We start from the raw sequence: 20,031 nt of genomic DNA, 5'->3' as shown, positions 1-20,031 counted from the left end.
GCTAAGAGGAGTTTTCCAAATGCTAGAGGAGCCTGGTGAGCAGCATTGTTCTCTTTCAGGAAGTGTACGTCGGTAAGGAGACTTTGTGTACCATCGACGGTCTTCACTTCAACAGCACCTACAACGCCCGAGTTAAAGCTTTCAACTCTTCTGGTGTCGGGCCTTACAGTAAAACTGTCGTCCTGCAGACGTCCGATGGTGAGCATCGGGATCTCTTAGTGGGAAGAACAGATTCATCATTTTATCCAGTGACAACCAGACAGCCACTTGCGGCAGCTATGATGACGGGGTAGGGGTGGGGGGTGGTGCTGGGCACAGCTGGGTTCTCCAAGGGCGTGCCCTTCTGGGACCACAGGCGGGCTCCCAAAGGACAAAGATTGACTCCTAGGGCCAACCCACATTTCATCCCGTGGACCAGGGGAAAGGATGAGCTGCTGAAGATGGGGGAGAGAGGAAGTGCAGGGCCGGAGGGGCCGGTTGAGGGGCATATGCCTCACCCTGCTCTGCACACACAGCTCCTTGCTGCACCCACGTGGCCTACAAGCCACGAAAGAAACATTCATTTACCCCATTGTGCTGGACTAAATGTGAAGTAGCTGAGGGAGGCTAAACTTCTCCCACTTCTCAAGGGCCAAGGAGTGAGTAGGACAGTCCCAGACAAGAAAACTCCACAATAGATGCAGTGGGCCCACACCTGTCCCTACATTTGAGCCTTTCTCACAGCGGAAAAGTGCCCTTTAATCCCCAGCATCAGAGCTCACATCCAGTGGTTTATACACCTACCTGCAGCCTTTTAGGTCTTGGGCAACAACAGCATGTTGATATTAATTCAGTGGAATTTTGATCATCTGAGTTCTTAGCAGGGAGCAATGAGAGAAATAGGAATCACATTCCAAAGAGAGTTCTGCTCCCCCAGGCGTGGCCCAGCCCAGGCTTCAGAGGCAGTTTCCAGCTCCCCACTGCCTCCAAGAAGAGGGCAAATCCTGCATTCATTGTTATCATTTAGTCCACACGTCCTCTGACTGCCACAGCTGGATGGTCTCCTAGAGGCAGGGAGGAGTAGGAGCATGAGCAGATGCTGGTGTCAAAAGGCCCAGCCAGGGACACTTTTCTGAAAATGATGCCACCTGCAGAGTCACTTTGTACACCCCTAGAGGAGAGCTCGCTAGCTTCTGCCTCTAGACTCTCCTGCCTGCCCAGAGATGAGCGGTCCTTGCCCTGTGCATTGTGGTCATGACTTTAGAGTAAGGGCCTCACTTCTGACAACCTGGGGGGTTGGGGAGCAAAAGGGGGCACCACCTGATGGGCTGCAAAATGGAGAATTGAGCTTTGTGATTTTGGCCACGTCGCTTCACCTCTCTGTGTCTCAAATCTCCCACCCACGAGGTGGCTCATCAATACCTATTTCCTCCTGTACTTTTTTTTTTTTTCTTTTGAGATGAAGTCCCACTCTGTTGCCCAGGCTGGAGTGCAATGGCACAATCTTGGCTCACTGCAACCTCTGCCAACCTGTTCAAGTGATTGTCCTGCCTCAGCCTCCCAAGTAGCTGGGACTATAGGCGCCCACCACCATGTCCAGAGAATTTTTTTTTTTTTTTTGAGACGGAGTCTTGATCTGTCACCCAAGCTGGAGTGCAGTGGCATGATCATGGCTCACTGCAAGCTCTGCCTCCCGGGTTCACACCTTTCTCCTGCCTCAGCCTCCCGAGTAGCTGGGACTACAGGCACCCGCCACCACGCCCTGCTAATTTTTTTGTATTTTTAGTAGAGACAGGGTTTCACTGTGTTAGCCAGGATGGTCTTGATCTCCTGACCTCGTGATCCTCCCGCCTCGGCCTCCCAAAGTGCTGGGATTACAGGTTTGAACCACCATGCCCGGCCGCGAATTTTTGTATTTTTAGTAGAGACGGAGTTTCACCATGTTGGCCAGGCTGGTCTCAAACCCCTGACCTGAGGTGATCCACCCACCTCGGCTTCCCAAAGTGCTGGGATTACAGGCGTGGACCACTGCTCCCAGGCTATTTCCTCCTGTACTTCTAACTGTGAGCGTTTGGAAGGGTTTTAGAAACCAAGACCAGGAAATGCATCTAGATTTGAGGCTTTGAGGCCTGAAAATCCTTGGCAAGGCCAGGCTCGTAGGGCTGGCAACTTGGATGAACACAGAGCAGGGAGTGTGTGCATGTGTGTACGTTTGTGTGTGTGTGCACGTGTGTGGTAATCATACAGGAAAGACCCTTCACTTCTGGGTGCCGACTTTCTAACAGAAGCGAATGTGTTTGTGTCTCTGAGCCGGTTAGAAACTACTAGCAAATTCCATCCCCTGACCCTGCTCCTCTCACCTCCTCCCTTTTTAGTGGCCTGGTTCACATTTGACCCCAACTCTGGGCATCGGGACATCATTTTATCCAATGACAACCAGACGGCCACCTGCAGCAGCTATGACGACCGGGTGGTGCTGGGCACAGCTGCATTCTCCAAGGGCGTGCACTACTGGGAGCTGCACGTGGACCGGTACGACAACCACCCAGACCCCGCCTTCGGGGTGGCCAGGGCCAGCGTGGTCAAGGACATGATGCTGGGCAAGGATGACAAGGCCTGGGCCATGTATGTGGACAACAACCGCAGCTGGTTCATGCACTGCAACTCCCACACCAACAGGTGCGATTGGGCCCCATCCTGCCTCCCGTGGACACAGGTTGTTTGGGAATGAGGGTCCTGAAGACCAGTGTCCCTTCTGCTGTCCCCAAAGCCAGCAGGAATTGAGAGGAGGTATTTTCAGCCACTTTGGTCTCCATTTTCTAGGAGGCCTTGACTCTGCCCATATAGAACTGGCCTGCAGCCCAGATGAGGGTATGTTATGGTGACTCTCACAGCACCCGCACAGATGGGTCTCCCAAGTTACCCAGCGGGCCACACGGTGGTCCTCTGCTGGGATATGGAGCTCGTAGTTTTCTTTCTGGTCCGGCTTCACTTTCCTTTTCAACTGTCAACCCAAGCTTGAGTCACTGCAGGGTGTTAATGGGCACCACTGGGGCTGGTGTCCTCACAGCTGTGACCAGGTCATTGCCACTAACTTGCCTGCAGTGATCCTGGCCACTACCCTGGTCTCATGTGGGCTTGAGCCTCGGCAGGGCCGGGCCCTTGACAGGGCAGTAGCAGAGGGCATGGCTGGGGTGCTCACTACTAACGAGTCTGCCAAGGGTGCCCACAGCTGTGGCTTTGCCCTGAGACTGGCACTGGGAGTAGGGTCACCAGCATGGACAGAGGAGACTCAGGTCCTGGCCTGTGAAACTACTGGGACCTCTGTTAGGAGGGCAGACGGGGATGGGTCCTCCAGGGTTGCCCCTGAGGCCTGGGCTTCTCTAGGGTGCCTTGGTCTCTCTCTTCAGACACAAAGAAGGCAGTGCCCCCCCAACACCCCTGCACCATAGCTCTGTACTCTTTCTCCTCTCCCAGGGATTTTGTGCTCACACCTGGCCAGCATGTGGGGATGGACGTGGGGGTGAAGAATCCCCAAGGCCAGAAATGGAGAGTTGCAAGTTGCAGCCACCTGAAGCCACCTCCTTGCTATGGAGCCTTGCTCCTGGTCTGCTAAGGGCCATCTCCCCAGCAGGAAGGGGTGAGGAACTTCAAGAGCTGACCTTGACTTCGCTGGGCCCCAGCCCCAGGCAAAATTGACCCGGAGGCTCTCAGTGCTCTGGGCCCACCTGCAGCTCCTATAACAGCCCCTGGGGCACCTTCCCGCAGAGGAAGGACCAGCTTCTTCTTTCTCAGGGAAGCCACGTCTAATCTGGGCCAGGGACTTGCCTGAGGGCCCTCAGGACCCCGTCTGCTTGCCTCTTTGCTTGTAGGCAGGGCCCCTTCTCTCCTGAGTCCTGGGGAAGAGGCGGGCAGCTCTGTGCCTCTGCCCAGACACTGCAGGCTGGCCACTCTCCCTCCCACCCACAGAGGGGCCAAGTCCAGGCCCATCAGCTCCGTCTCTGCTTGCTTAAACCAAACTGGCACCCAGATACCCTGTTTGCTGGCAGGAGTAATAACAAGAAGCATTTATCAAGCCCTTACTTGTGCTCAATGCTGTAGGAAGCACTCGATGTATCTGAGCTCATTTAATCCTTGCAAAAGTACTATTATTGTTGCCATTTTACAGATTATAAAACTGGGGCTTAGGCTGGAATGGTGGCTTGCACCTGCAATCCCAGCACTTAAGGAGGCCGAGGCAGAAGGATTGCTTGAGCCCAGGTGTTTGAGACCAGCCTGGGCAACTTAGTGAGACCCTGTCTCTGTAAATAATAGTAATTTTAAAAATCAGCCAGGCATGGTGCTGTGTACCTGTAGTTCCAGCTACTTGGGAGGCCGAGGCAGGAGGATCACTTGTGCCCAGGAGTTCAAGACCAGCCTGGGCAATATAGTGAGACCCTCCTCTCTACCAAAAAAAAATATATATATATATATATATATATAGTTTGTTTGTTTAATATATATATATTAAAAAGCCTGGGCTTAGGAAGGTCAGACAACGGCTCGGGTCACGCGGCTAGTTGATACTGTCAGGGTTGAGCCCAGGACCCCAGCCTTGGTTTGTGTGGTGCAGACTCCCCAGCTCTCCTGGCCATTGGCCACCACACCCCTCCCAAGGGCTGCGGAGCACTTCTTGGGCCTTTGCTGTCTTTGACAGCCCCTTGGTGCCACCTCAGTAAGAAAAGTAGAAGGGAAGTGAGGCCATGAGAAGGTAGAGAGAATCTGCCCCTGTCTGCATGTCCTCCCACCCTCGGATGTGGATCGGGTAGGGTAAGCGCTATCTGGGAGGAAGCCGAGGCAGCCGGGAAGTTGGACCCCAGAGCTGACTGGGCCTGAGGCTTTGCTTAGATTGGACTCACTCCTGCACCTCCCATGGGTCACTACCGCCACCCGGTGGTCGGTGTCCAAATAGCATCAACAGTGCGGTTTTAGTTCCCTTCTCCCACCTGCCGGATCCCGCCCCGGGCACCCTCGGGGGAAACCCTGCCCTCTCCGGAAACACCTGTCTGGGCCGCCCACCAAGTCCTCCTCGGGACTTCCTGTCGTGAATCCTCGCTGCTCACCTTCCCTCTGCCCTAGCAGCAGCGTCCGGCAGATCAACTCATTCTCAATCTGGAAGGACAAACATGGTTTTCTTAGCAGAGTGGCGCTGCTAAGGTTAAGGCCAAGACCTCAGCCCTGAGCGGGCGCGGTGGCTCAAGCCTGTGGTCTCAGCTACTCAGGAGGCTGAGGCAGGAGGATCCCTTGAGCCCAGGAGTCCAAGACCAGCCTGGGCAACATAGTGAGGCCCTCGTCTCTATAAAATAATTTAAAAATTAGCCGGGCATGGTGTGTGCCTGTAGTCCTGTTGTACCTAGGCGAGTTAAGGAAACGCTACACTTTGAGACGAATTAAGAGTCCTTTATTAAGCCGGCGGCCAAAGAGACAGCTAATGCTCAAAATTCTCTCGGCCACGAGTAAGGGGCTCGATTAACTTTTATACTTAGGTTTAGGAAGGGGAGGGGGACTCAAATGTAATAATTCTACAGAAGTAAAAACATGCAAGAATCAAAAGAAGCAAAATAGTTACAGAGAGATAACTTAAAAGACAAATAGTTACAAGAAGAGCAACGGTACCAGGTGCAAGGTTCTAAATCTTTCATTATAATTAGATATAAGGTCTATGCCGGACACGAACTCAAGGTTTTATGTTGTTATCTCTTAGAGAAAAATCCTAAGAACTTCATACATTGTTGGTGTTAGTACCTTATCAGTTAATTGGGCTCTTTTGAAATGCTGAGGATCTGTTTACTCAGGCCAACTCCTTACGGAAGGGGGTTAGGTGAGGAGCCTTTAGTGTCTTGTAAATTAAAAGGTCAATTGGAGTTTGTCCGGCCTTCCCAGCTAGAGAGAGTCTTATTTACTTGAGAAGCAAGGCTAGGTGATTAAAGAGACAAGCAGGACAAAATTCAAAGTAACAAGTTAGAGTAAAAAGGTTAGGCGTTTCAGTCCCAGCTATTCGGGAGGCTGAGGTGGGAGGATCCGTTGAGCCCAGGGGTTCCAGGCAACAGTGAGCCATGATTGCACCACTGCCTGGGCCACAGGGAGAAACAGCCACTCTAAAACAAAAAACCACCTCAAGGAAGGGAAGGAGAGTCTGCAGGATTCGGCCCATGGGAGAAGACGTGGTCAGCCAAGCCCCACCTTGGGAGCTTCTTTTGATTCTTGCATGTTTTGATTATTATAGATTCACTTCCACCGAGTGGATGTGAATTCTTACCACCTACGAAGTACGACGTTGCCAACACTGATCAAGAGCACAATGGACATTCTCAACGTTCCGCTATTGGTCACCTGAGGGATGGTGACTGCAACAGAGGACTTGATTTCAACTTCAGCACCCTTCTCCCTGCCATACGCTGCTTTTTGAGGGACCCTAGGATGTTTCTGGGAAGATGAGCCAATGTAGAGTAGGGGCCTTTCAAAATTTCCTGAAGGCCTGGATGTCCACATCTTCATCGACCTCAGCATCCTCACTTGCCTAAAACAGAAAAGGGCGCCAAGTCAGTTATTTTCTTTGGCAGGAAAAGGTGCCTTTCTTACCCATTCTCCCTGCTCCACAGTTTCAAATGGGACCTTCTCATCAAAACCCGAATTTTCTAGTGTGCAGATCCCAGATGCTGTCAGAAAGAGGGGGTTGAACAGCCTGGAGGTGTTGCTCTAGGGGAGTCTTCATCATGGCCTGTTAACAAGGTGTGTCCACTGTGAGAGAAGGCTCATGTGCCCAGGAGAGCACCCCACCACCACCCTGGGGACTATGTTTAAGTGAGGTTGTTCCCAGCATCCTATATATAATTTTCTTGGCCGGGTACGGTGGCTCATGCCTGTAATCCCAGCACTTTGGAAGTCCAAGATGGGAGGATCGCTTGAGCCTAGGAGTTCAAGACCAGCCTGGGTAACATAGTGAGACTCCTATCTCTACAAAAAACACAAACAAAATTAGCTGGGTCTCATGTCATGCGCCTGTAGTCCCAGCTACTCGGGAGGCTGAGGTGGGAGGATCTCCTGAGCCTGGGAGGGCGAGGCTGTTGTGCACCGAGATGGCGTCACTGCACTCCAGCCTGGGTGACAGAGTGAGACCGTGTCTCTAAATAAGTAAATAATTCTCCTGAGTTATCACCTACATCCCAGGCTGGGTGTGGTGATGGTCTTCCTGGGGACTCTCTTCCCAGGACGGAAGGTGGCGTGTGCAAGGGGGCCACCGTGGGTGTGCTGCTGGACCTGAATAAGCACACTCTCACCTTCTTCATCAACGGGCAGCAGCAGGGCCCCACAGCCTTCAGCCACGTGGACGGGGTCTTCATGCCAGCACTCAGCCTCAACCGCAACGTGCAGGTACACACCTCCCCAGGGCCGGACCTGGTCTGGCTGCTCCCAACTGTTTGCCACAGGTCTCTGCAGTGCCCTTGGGCAGAGTGGGCCATAAAGAAGCTGACCACAGAGCCTTCCCAGACAGAGATTATCAACTGGCCTGCCTTGGACATTTCCTGGAGGCGTTCCGTTCTAACCTGTTCACTTGGGACACCCAGGGTCCCTATGGTGGCAGCTTCTGGAGATGCAGACCTCAGGACTGAGCTCAGTCCCTGGGGAGTGCTGGTAGCTCAGGGGGCCTGAAACAGAGAGAGACAAGAATGAGAGCCCAGGAGGGTGTGAGGAAGGGAGAAACACGGAGGTGCCGTCCTTCGTCTTAGTAGAGTCCTCCTCCCCTTGGGATGGGGAGTTGGAGCGCGGGGAGGCAAGGTCCTGTTTTGTGGCCCTGAATATTGAGGAGTCTACATCAATCACTGATTGATCGATTCGATCCTCTACTCATTTGCAAAAGGGATTTGTGGCAACCTAAAATATAGGCTTATGGCCAGGCGCGGTGGCTTACGCCTGTAATCCCAGCACTTTGGGAGGCCAAGGCAGGCGGATCACGAGGTCAGGAGATCGAGACCATCCTGGCTAACACGGTGAAACCCTGTCTCTACTAAAAATACAAAAAAAAAAAAAAAATAGCTGGGCATGGTGGCGGGTGCCTGTAGTCCCAGCTACTCAGGAGGCTGAGGTAGGAGAATGGCATGAACCCGGGAGGCGGAGCTTCCAGTGAGCCGAGATCGCACCACTGCACTCCAGCCTGGGTGATAGAGCGAGACTTCGTCTCAAAAAAAAAAAAAAAAAAAAAAAGATAGGCTTGGCCTGGCATGGTGGCTCACGCCTGTAACTCCAGTACTTTGGGAGGCCATGGCAGGAGAATCGCTTGAGCCCAGAAGTTTGAGACCAGCCTGGGGAATGAGCAAGACACCATCTCTACCAATGAACAGATAAGTTTTTTTAATCCAAAAAATAAGAGGTTGGCTATAATTCCTCACAGTTAATAGAATGGGTTTAATAGGAAAGGAAAGAAGGTCATGGCTAGAAAGTAGACACAAATATGTAACCACGGGAGCCAGTGCATGAGAGCCGTGCTCCTGTGATGGCGTCTACTTTGCCCAGCTGTGGCAGCTCTGGCAAAATGAGGAACCAGTCAGCTGGGTGATTCTTATTATGAGGAAAGAGGTGCAAACCAACATAGCCTTTAATTAGGAATACTGGGGAACATAATATTCAGCAGTCCACAGCAGCCCTGAGCTATTGCCTGGATGGCCCTGGAGCCAGCAGGGGATCCTGCCGGTGTCTGCGGTGCCGTCGGAGCCCTCAGGGTCCCTGCGGCAGCCTCTCCCACCCTCACTTCCCCTGTCTTCTTTTCCAGGTCACCCTGCACACAGGATTGGAAGTGCCGACTAACCTGGGGCGGCCAAAGCTGTCAGGCAATTAGCCCCGCTCCAGCTTGGCACTGCGCCTGTGACAGTGACATTCACAGGCAAAGCGCCCACCATTCTCACTAAGCTCAAATAACCCACAAAAGCAGGATATGCAAATCATGGGTGCAACCTGGCAGCGTGGAGTGTCATAGAAACACATTTTCTTGGGGACCCAGGGAATGGGTCCACGGGCCATGCTCACAGCTGCCACTCTCAGTGGCAAAGGAAGGTACGTGTGTCACCCTTATTCCACCCAGACATTACGAACACTCCCCAAGAAGGACCTTTCTCAAGGGAGTCAGCATTCGGGCTTCATGTCTATGTTTCCTGCCATCTGTTTTCAAAGCTTGTCTTTTTTTGGAGGGAGAGGAAGGTAGACTTTGAGACTGGCCTCCTGAGAGTGGCAGTCAGGAGCTGCGCTGTAATCCCACGCCCCGGGTGTTGGCCCTCCGTGGGGACCTTGCCTCCTCAGAGTCCCGAGATTGCAGATTCTCATCATGCTGAGAAAGTTATCTTCTAGCTTCTTGGTCCTAGAGTCTTTAGTAGCACCTGCCACTTGCAGACCCAATGCAGGATTGATAGAAAGGGACATTAATCATTCATGCTTGACTTTTGCCTCTCTCACTGAAGTGTTAGAACCTTTTAAAATGGCTTCCTTTATTAATCAGCCAATTGTGTTCTCTCTCTCTCTCTTCCTCCATCCTTCATTTCTTCTCCCTCCCTCCTTCTCTTTCTCTCTTCTTCTCTCTCTCCTTCCCTCCCTCCTTTGCTCTCTCTTTCTTCCTTTCCTCCTTCTCTCTCTTACTTTCCTCCATCCCTGCCTCTTTCTTCCCTCTTTCGCTCTCTTTCCCTCCCTCCTTCTCTCTCTCTCTCACACACACACACACACAGGCATGACAGTCTCCTAAAATTAATTCACTCAGTTCTTAGTTCTTAAATCCACGTGAAAACACAAGAATTTTAACAACTATGTCATAGGTCTTCGCCTGGTGATGGCTCCTTTCTGAAACTGGCAGCCCAAGAAGTTAACTGAAAATGCATCCAGATTGCTCTTCTGAGCTGAACCACTCTCAGACTCATAAGCATTTAAAATGGGAGACCCTGGGAAAGCCTGTTCTAGTCAGTCCACCCTATTGTCATTATGAAAGCATCATGAACACAAGTGGCCCCTGTGGTAGGCCTGCACGGCTCTGCCCTGATGCGGTGGGCGGGATCTCTGGGGAAGGCAGGAAATAGAAGGGCAGTATCAGGTACCTTGTCTCCCAGCTTCCCACTGTGAGACTGGGTGTGCCGAGTCTGACCTGCCAGGGCGGGACTCTGGAAACACCAGGCTTCTCCCTTGAGATCCACATTGATTCATCCACACCTCTCAGAGACAGCTCACGGCAGGGGTTTTGAGCCTGCCAGGCTCTTGTTCCCAGGGAACCCTTCCTCTCCTCCCTCCTCTCATCTTCCCAGTCACCTGCCACCTCCAGCTCCACCTGGTAGTAACATTTCTCTCTCCTTTTAAAAAGAATATATTTTGTCAAGCATTTTATTTCTGAGGCTGAGAAGTGACTTGTCAATTTGCTGGACTGGATTTTTATAAAACTCGCCCCATTCACCGGCACCAACTGTGCATCCTTGGTTCTGCCTTCCTGTTCAGACACCGCGCCTGCTTTCTGAGTAACTGCCTGCCGGAGCCATGCAGGTACCCCCCCTCCACTCAGCAGGCCCGACAATCCTACCTCAAAGCTCATGCTCTTGGTCTGCAAGGCTGCTTGGTCCACTGTCTCTGCAGATGTGGCCGGCAAGGCCAGCTGCCCCATCTCCAGGAGCTGCTCGGTGCTGTGTTGCAGTCTCTGCTGCGGAGCCTGGGAGCTATCTGCTTCGTGGAAGTCTAGGTCTTGCCTCTTCCTTGTCATCTCACCAAGCAGTTTCTGGGTCTCCTCCTCCCATCCCAGAGCCCTGTCCAGAGCCCTTGGTGGTAACACACAAGACCTGGGACCCTGTGTCCTTGCCCGCACCACTGCCTCTGTCTCCCATATCCCTGCAGCTTCATCCTTAGCCATAGGTCTGGGTGGCCTTTGCTTGGAGCATGGAGAAGATCCCTAAAGATTGAGGATGAAGAGGAGCCACCACTTTCCTGGGGCCAAGGAAGCCATCAGCTTTGGGAAGTGTCTAGCTTTCTTCTGAAAAAAAAACAGGCCTACACCCTGCCCCCGGAATGAGAGTGGGCTACGCAGGGCTGCCTGGTGACAGCAGCTTCTCACAGGGGAGCCCCGGGGAAGGCTGTGGAGCCTCCACCATCACCACAGCCTGGGTCACCAGGTGGCCCCAGCTCTGCAGAAGAATCGCCCATCAATGGAGCACAAGCTGCCTGGGGCTACCCTGAACCTAACCCCTTTGAGGGAGCAGCATCCAGGTCAGGAGACAAGTGGAAAGTGCAGGAGGGAAATGCCCACAAATCCGGTGGCCTCTTTCAGAAAAAAGTTCCCTGAAGTCCAGAGAGGTGCAGCCAGGACTCCCTCCTCCCCACTGCCACCCTGAGCTTGGGGGCTGGGATTCTCCCTTTTCTGACTCCTCCAGGAGCCCAGAAGCAATACGGCCGATGCCAGGGACAGCATCCAGCTCTCCTTCACAGACACCTCTCCTGTCTTCAGCACAAAACACCTTCAATGTTCTGACTTCAAAGAGAATGACAGGTCCGTGCCACACACTTGTGTTTTTGAGGGATCAGAAAAGTGAAGAAGGAACTTATCAATTCCTCATGGCCAGGAAGGTCCCGGGTTTCAGAGTAGAAATGACAGACAGGTCATGGAATTCTCATCCACCATCGAATTCCATAACACGTTACATCATGGTGGCACATTTGTACATACATATAAATGATATAAAGATGAGGCTTTTGTTGGGCTGGCTGAGGAGTAACTTGGTGTAAATCTATCAAGCAGTTTCAGTGAAAAAGGAATTCAAAGTAGTTTTAAAATGTCGAGTTCCATTGCATTGTAAATAGTGCCTCTGTAATGTGGTCCTGCAGTTGTTCTTTGCTAGTGAGCAAGCTTGGTCAAAGTGTATGCCTTTTCCTTTTAAAATTAATCTCTTCCGAAAATATCCACTAGCACCTCACTGCATACATAGCATCCCAGCTCCTAATTCAAAGCAGGGGAAGGTATTTCCCCAAAGCCTGCTTTTCCTCTCTCTGTTCTCCTTGGGAAAATAATGATTCCAATTAAAGAGGACACCAGTAATACTGACCCACAAGGTAACTGACCTAAACACTATAAAACTGTATATATTTCCAGGCTGCATCTTCAGCCTGATATGTACTTTGTAGTTGCAACAGCGCCCTAGGTGCCCTATGGCCCACCAAGTTTGAGGAGGGTGGTGCTTTCCGGATTGAGCCTGGGCAGGCTCTGTGGAGCTCACCAAGAGAGCTGGGGGCAGGCCCACCCTCCTCTTTGCGCCCTTTCTCTCCCTCTTGGTGCCCCTGCCCTCCGCCCCACCACAGCACTCTCAGGAAAGGATCAGAATGCAGGATCTTTGTGTATTTCTTCCAGGGATATTTGCATTTAAGCCTTAATTCTCATTGCAAGCGAAAGGCTTGGTCCCCCTGGGAAGGCGCGTTTCAGCACCGGTGGGCAGGTGGTTCAGCGTCAAGGAGGCTGCCGCTGGTCCCATGGCCACCTGCTGGCTTTGAGGTAGTGAGGGAGGGTCAATCCTTAGGGGGAGTCAACATGTGAATGCTAAAGAACACTGCTGCACAGCCCGTGGGGTGGCGCCAGGGTTTCTCAACCTCTACTGACATTTTGCAGTAGGTTCTGTATGCCGTAGGATGTTTAGCAACATCCGTGGTCTCTACCCATCATCTGCCAGTAGCAACCCCCAAGTTAGGTGTGACAACCAAAAGTATCAGTCGACATTGCTAGATATCTCCTGGGGGCCTCCACAAGTTGAGAACCACCAGGTTATGCCAGTGGTTTGTCATGCATGGATCTGTAGAGGGACTGTGGCGCTCCGGCTGCTTTGTTCCATAGAAAGCCTGTATGTGACAAAGCTGCCAGCCTTTGATACCCAAGCCCAGGATTTTCCATGGGTCTTCAGGGGGCAGGTAGGGGAAAATGGGGTGAGCCACCTCCAACAGATGCCAACCTGTTGGGTCTCGAATTTTCACTCACTGAAGATGCCCCCTGCCCGCTCCCCACTTCCTAGAAAGCAAAACTCGTTACCTTTGTTTTCCTTGGCCACATTTTACTGGAAGCAACAGGAACTTCTTAATGGGTCTGTGGCCCTCAATTGGTTTTTAAAAAAATCTAACAGATCTTATTGGCAAATATTCACGATGGTGATGCTGGAAAATTTCAGGACTTTTCTTTTGCAAGTGAGCCGGTAGCTGTGTTTGTTGACCACATTCTTTGGCAGTTCCTCCCAGAAGATCAAAGGATCCTGCAGCTTTAACCTAATATCTAGGCTGTAAAAATATGAGGGCAGGTTTCAGGCAGGATGTATTGATCAGACACCAAGTTCAGCCCTCGGTTACTTCCCTCTTTTAACCTGGCTTTAATAGTGATTCATGGTATGAGTGGGGGCCAATCTCTTATCCTTTCTGTGCCTCAGTATCCCCACCTGAAATGGGACTAGTCATACTAACCTACCTCCTCTGATGTATTGTGAGGATTATACAATAACATTTTTAAAGAAAAAAAGTGCAGTCTTTCATCTCTGGCATCTAAGCTAATGATTCCCATTCAGTGACTCAAACCTGTGGGGGGGTTTCCAGTGTTCTCTGACCAGTGTCTTCCATCCAAGCCTCCTTGTGACCAGGGCAAGGAGCTGCCTGGCCTCCAGCAGGTAAAATAGACCTTTAAGACAGGTTTCCTATGACCATAGAAAGTAATACCCCATATGTTTCCATTCCCGGAGAGGCCTGTTTGAACGGCACTCTGTGTGAGTGCTGTGAACAGGCTACCTGTCAGCAGTCTCACTGCGAGGCCTCAAGGCCTCTGTGAGCAGAAGCCCCTTTAAACCAAGGAAGGACACTAACCCAGGCCTCTGCCTTTTTTGTTACCTAAGTTCTGGTATCTAAGGGGTCTCTCATCTCACAGCTTGCCTCCTTTGTTTCGAGGGGTCTCTGCAGTGTGAATGGGTTTGAAATCCAGTGTGGATAGCATGAAGAGATGCAGCTGAGCCGAAGTTTTGAAGGCTGGTTGGGCTAGTGGGTCATCATGTCACTTTCAGATGACTGATAACCGCTGGGACTGCTGGGGCTTCACCAGCACCAGCTATGCAGGCTGGGGGAGGCCCTGGCTTTTTCAATGATTGACGTTGACATCAGTCAGGAGCTGGGAGTTGAGACCTCCAGGGAAGTCTCATCCAGATCCATTGCTCTTCTCTCAAGGAGCGCAGTCCTAGGGAAGGCCTAGGGACCTGTGGGCCGGTGATGCGGGCACTGCAGACCAGGCCAGGCCCTCGGGTAAGGCTCTGAGGAGAGGCCAAAACCAGGCTTCAGGTTCGGGAAGGTGACTGCTTGCAACTGCAGTAGCAGGAACATGTCAGGTGCTTACTGGGTGAGACCCAGCCCGGGAAGCCTCTCCAACTCCTCCTAGCCCTGGAAACCAGACACCCAGAGCCCCAGGCTTTCTCGGCACCCAGAGGAAGTGGGGAGCGGGCAAAGCAGAAAACGTTCAATGCATGATGTAGGATTGCTGCGTTGGCACTAAGCTGTTGTATTAAGCATGAGAGGTGTTTGTTTAACGTTGGCAAAGGGATTTAACAAGAAACAAAAAGCTTCGTGTCCTTGTTTTGACCGTCGACAGAACTCCCATTTTCTTGCCTTTCTTTATCCCCATTTCTCCTCCTCCCTCCCCTTCCCCCATCGCACCCACTTTCGGTCACTCGTTGTTGGTATTTGGTGGCAGCTCTTGGTCCTGTTGCTGTGGATGTTCCACTGAAAACACGGGGGGTAGGGGGGAGTGGTAAGGAAAGCAACTTTTTTCTAATTTTTGTATTGGTATCCACAAGCGTTTGTATTTTTTGAATTGCAAACACTGTGTTTTCTGGTCTTTGGGGGTTGGTTGAACTTTCTGTATTACCTTTTGGAAAACCTGAGTTTTACCACAGTCTTAAGCAGATTTGAAATAAATTCTTTTGACACTGCCAACAACAGAAAGACAAGGTGTGGTCTGTAATTCCTGCTCCGCGGTCAGGTCTGCCTTTTTCCCAACTGGCCCTGACTGCCCAGCAGACAGGGCAGAGGCTACAGGAGGGGAGGCCACATGGTCTCTTCCCCCAGTGGGGCTGGGCGTTACTAAGTAGCAGGGTCAATGTGGTTCTGCTTCGCGTGCCCAGGAAATCTCAGGGTGATTACATATGACTCTAAACTAGGCTGGGTGCTGTGGCTCACGCCTGTAATCCCAGAACTTTGGGAGGCCAAGGCAGGCAGATCACTTGAGGCCAGGAGTTTGAGACCAGCCTGGGCAACATGGTGTAACTCTGTCTCTACCAAAAATACAAAAATTAGCCAGCCGTGGTGGTGCACCTGTAGTCCCAGCTACTCAGGAGGCTGAGGAGGGAGGATCGCTGGAGCCCTGGAGGTCAAGGCTGCAGTGAGCCATGATTGTGCCACTGCACTCCAGCCTGCGTGACAGAGCAAGACCCTGTGTTAAAAATAAAAAAAATAGCCACGCAGGGTGGCTCACGCCTGTAATCTCAGCACTTTGGGAGGCTGAGGCGGGTAGATCACCTGAGGTCAGGAGTTCGAGACCAGCCTGGCCAACATGGTGAAACCCCGTCTCTACTAAAACAATACAAAAATTAGCCGGGTGTGGTGGCGCATGCCTGTAATCCCAGCTACTTGGGAGCTGAGGCAGGAGAATTGCTTGAACCCGAGAGGCGGAGGTTGCAGTGAGCCGAAATCGTGCCATTGCACTCCAGCCTGGGCAACAAGAGTGAAACTCCCTCTCAAAAAATATAAAAATAAAAAATAAAATAAAATAAAATAAAAAATAAAACAGAAGGCCCGACCACAAACAGCAGGAAGGTCATAAAATTCATTTTTACAAGAGGGAATAGGGCTGGAGATACCTAACAGTTACCATGTGGTTAAGGTCGATCCATGAGTGCAGAGTAAATCATGGGTTCCACGTAGAGATCTGCGGAAAACATCCCAATGAACCCATGAGCATCAAGGAGACTCACCTGCCCCTTCAGCTACACAGACCAAGGCCAGACATGCCTGACCTGAACTCTGTCCTTTGCTGCTTTCTCACCTCATGATCCTCAAGAGCAGCTGTCTCACATGGCCCCCGACGGCCCCTAACACCAGTTACCTATGGGATTACCGAATGGGCTCAGCTGAGTAGGAGGCAGATGCAGAGATTAGACAGCAAATGTTTCTTAGGGCGAGCTCTTGGGATCAAAATTCATGGAGGCCCAGGGAAGGAAGCAGGATTGGATGGAGGGAGATATGGAGCTGCGCAGAACCAATAAAGGCCTCAGCTAACTCAACTTTGGAGTTGTCCTGACTTGGGATGAGAGGACTGGGCTTTAACACCCTCCCATGGATCTTTCATCGACTGTGGGTTCCCCTGGCAAGGGGATGAGGCAGTCCCTGCAGAGGGCTGACAGCCGAGGCCTGTTTTCCCTAATCACTCTCAGCAGCTGAGGGAGTAAGTCCTTCACCCATGAAAGGGAATCTAGTGGGACATTACAGTGCCCACCACAACCCACCACAGTGCCAGGTCTGTGTTTCACATAGTGTGGGGAGAAGCTCTACCAGAATTCCATCGAGACATGCTTGTAAGAGAGAGATGAGCGTGGTGGCTCACACCTGGGCACAGTGGCTCACACCTGTAATTCCAGCATTTTGGGAGGCCAAGGTGGGAGGACTGCTGGAGGCCAGGAGTTTGAGATTGGCCTGGGTAACATAGCAAGACCCTGTCTCAACTAAAAAATTAGAAAATTAGCCAGGCATGGTGGTGGCTCATGCCTGTAGGTCCCAGCTACTCAGGAGGTTGAGGTGGGAGGATTGCTTGAGCCCAGGAGGTCGAGACTGCAGTGAACTCTCACCATACCACTGTATTCCAGCCTGGGTGACACAGCAAGACTCAATCTCTAAAAAAAAAAAAAAAAAAAGGAAAAAAAAGAGGAAGTTCAGTGGAACCAACTACATTCCCTGCCACTGTCACTGGCCTCAGAGCTGCAACTGCACTATCTGCCTCCTCTCCAAGACATTCCAGATTCCCCTCACCCTTGGTGAGTGTCTCTGCTGACCTTGGTAGCTTATCTGCTGGTGTGATCCAGATGCTCATCCCTGGGGGGTCTGAGCCTTAGGCCATGGGGCCCCTCTCACTTCAGGATCGTTGCACTTGTCTGTTTACTATCAAAATTGGGTAATGTCAGTGTCCAGAGATGCCTGAGTGGATGGCCAGGGTGCAGACAGGCTCCTCCTGGCCCCTCTGTGTGACAGCAGCCTTGCTTCCTCTGGAGAGTCCTGGTCAGTCAGTCCTGCAAGGTGCTGGCTCTTCTTGCCCAGACAACAACCATAGCTAATGATTCAGTGGAATACTGTGTCCCCTGCTCCCCTCTTTGGGAAGCAGGGTCTCTAAGTCCACAGAACCAAGAATTGTGGGAACAGAAATCTCAAGTTCCCCAAGTGGGTCCTTGGGAGTCACAGTCATTTCACTGGGACACAGCACCTTCTAAGTGTAATGGCTGTGTTTAGGGTGATTTAAGGCATAAGCTGCACTCTGGAAGATGCCGCCTCCTCCTCACAAAGTGTCACCTCTGGGATGGCGCCTCAGCTGCACCTGCACCGGGCCTCCCCCTCGTTCCACCAGACCAGCAGTTCAGGATCATGGGCCCTGGAACACGCGCCTGGTCTTGCACCTCCTTAGCTGCCAAATGGGTCCCTTGGTTGGAAGCAGTGTTGTCCTGTGGAACCGCCTGCCAGGTGACAAGCAAACGCTCTGTATGCCCTTAGGCTACTGAAGCTGGCCTAGGCCCTGTGGGCAGGAAAAGAAAACCTATGACAGGAATAGGTGTTTCCTCCCGTCACCTTCCAGGCTAGCAAAGTTCTGACGTAGCCCACGTGGTCTCCTCAGGTGATGGTCCCTCCTCAGGGACTCGGCGCTGGCCTCTGTCGTGGCAGTTTGCACGTTCTGGCAGCAGCAGAAGCTGGATCTCTCTGAGTGAGAATAGAACAGAGCTGCTGACACAGGTGGGGCCCGAGTCAGAGGGAGCAGCATGTGCCAAGAGGGCGGAAGACCGGGCAGGTTTAGGAAATGAAAAATACATAGTTCGGGATGGAAGGAGTGTCAAGGTCAGGTTGTGAAGGCTTTTGAAGTCATTTTAAGGAATCTGACTGTGTGTGATGGGGAGTGAGGGGCCGCTGCAGGAGGTCAGTGGCATGACCAGAGTCCCATTTAAGAGATCAACCTCAGGATTGTGGAGAGAGGTGCACTGGCTGGAGCCTGGGTACTGAGCCTAGGACTTTAGGAAGTCACGATCCTTGCAGAAGTCCCACCATGGGCCAGGCTCTGTCAGACCTGCCATCGCGCAAAGTTGGGTGGGCCCTGAGGCCATCTGTGGACCTACAGGATCAAGCACCGCAGGCTGTGTGGCCAAAACCTGGATGCCTGTGACATCCCACCCCGCGTGCCGCTCCTCCCTCGGCCCACACCTGGGATCAGCTGGCAGAGCGGGTAAAGACTGTGCTTCACTCCTAGGCCAGCTCAAGCCCAGCCTGGATGGCAGCTCTGTTCTATTCTCACTCAGACAGCAAAGTCAGCGTGGGCCCCACCCCCACCCCAGAGTATGGGGCCCAGCCCAGGGCCTGAGTGCATAAATCAGTGAGCCAGCAGACTTTCAAGACTCAGCTCTGAGCTCTGCTTCAGAAAGGCTGTCCATACTCTCAGATAAGCTTAGTCGGCTTCAGTGCTACCAGGTCCTTTTTGTGTACATCCACGTTATCACACACCCTCGGGATGAGCATCTCCTCACCCTGGCACCACCTGTGACTTGTCATTGATGCTCAGTAAGGGATGTCTGAGTCCTCCTGAGGACTGGAGCCTGAGCCTGAAGGATAGATAGGTTTGGAACATGGGATTTTCACACCTGATGCCAAGTGACCCTGTGGCCGGAAGTTCCATCATGGGCCTGGTCCTGTCACACCTGCCGTTGCAAAGTTGGGTGGAACCTGAGGCCATCCATCGGGGAGAAGGGGAGCAGTCATCCTAGCTGAGAAAACCCAGCACATGATAACAGTGCAATTGCAACGTTAGGAGCAGCCAGGCCACCAGCTGGTGGGCGAAGGGGGTGGGCAGTGCTGGGAGGGTGTAAGAGGGGGTATTATGGAGTGGAACTTTGGTTTTTTCCCCTTAGGCTGATAACAAGCAAATGCTTCCTTTCACCATTGGTCTAAACGAGGCAATAAATGATTGAGGTAAGAGTTTCCACAGTTACTGTAATGATGCTTTTCTACTTTGTCAGCAGAGGAATTGGGCTCTGCAGCCATGTCCTGACAAATTCAGCTCATCCTAAGACTAAGGTTCTGGAGGCATCCCTGTCCAGCCTCTTTACCTCACGCAACCCTGGCCAGCCACTGTGCTAATGTAACGTGCCCCGCAGAGCATGCTGGACCGAGCCATGCAGATGCATGTGGCTGGAAAGCAACCCCCACCCAGGGGAAAATGATAGCATAAAGGAGGCGGAGAGTGCAAGTGCATGTTTGCCCTGGACGCTGAGACCCTGATCCCTTCCCTGGATGGCTACTGCGAGAATCTTAGTCATGGCCCTGTCTTCCTTTGGATGCTCTTTTCATTGTCACTTTTCTCTGCTGCTGACCTTGCTAGGGGAAGCCTTATCAAATGGAAATAAGAGCATGGCCCGAAACTTGATCTTCAGTCCTTAAAGTACAGGTATGGTTTGTGCTTTTAGCCCCTAAACCTCTAAGTGTTTCCAGAGCACCCAGTGGTCAAAAACCTGTTCCTTAAATATTTACAGATAAATTAAAAAGTAGCCAGACATGGTGGTTTGTGCCTGTAGTCCTAGCTACTCAGGAGGCTGAGGCAGGAGGATCACTTGAGCCCAGGAGTTCAAGTCCAGCCTGGGCAACATATTAAAACCATCTTATCTCAAAAAAATTTTTTTTAAGTGAAAATAAAAACAAGCTTAGTAATTTACCCTTGGAATTGGTATGCTATTCCAAAACGGA

At 51.8% G+C, this 20,031-nt stretch overlaps 1 protein-coding gene across 4 annotated transcripts in view; it reads left to right on the top strand.

The window, feature by feature from the left end:
- Positions 1 to 16,919, top strand: part of TRIM67 (tripartite motif containing 67) — a 60,818-nt gene extending 43,899 nt beyond the window's left edge. For 2 of the 4 annotated variants that reach the window (XM_055102862.3, XM_034948903.4), the window contains exons 7-10: positions 60 to 198; positions 2,355 to 2,658; positions 7,230 to 7,392; positions 8,789 to 16,919. In XM_055102862.3, the coding sequence (XP_054958837.1) occupies positions 60 to 198; positions 2,355 to 2,658; positions 7,230 to 7,392; positions 8,789 to 8,854 (672 nt within the window). In that variant the 3' untranslated portion in view covers positions 8,855 to 16,919. Of the gene's footprint in view, positions 1 to 59; positions 199 to 2,354; positions 2,659 to 7,229 lie in introns of all 4 variants that reach the window. The other 2 variants (XM_055102804.2, XM_055102800.2) reach the window with 1 other exon arrangement.
- The last annotated feature ends 3,112 nt before the right edge of the window (positions 16,920 to 20,031 follow it).

The sequence above is a fragment of the Pan paniscus genome, chromosome 1 (genome assembly GCF_029289425.2).
Source record: "Pan paniscus chromosome 1, NHGRI_mPanPan1-v2.0_pri, whole genome shotgun sequence".
Taxonomy (NCBI): Eukaryota; Metazoa; Chordata; class Mammalia; order Primates; family Hominidae; genus Pan; species Pan paniscus.
Note: the sequence above shows the minus strand (reverse complement) of the source record. Positions and strands in the feature narration are given on the sequence as shown.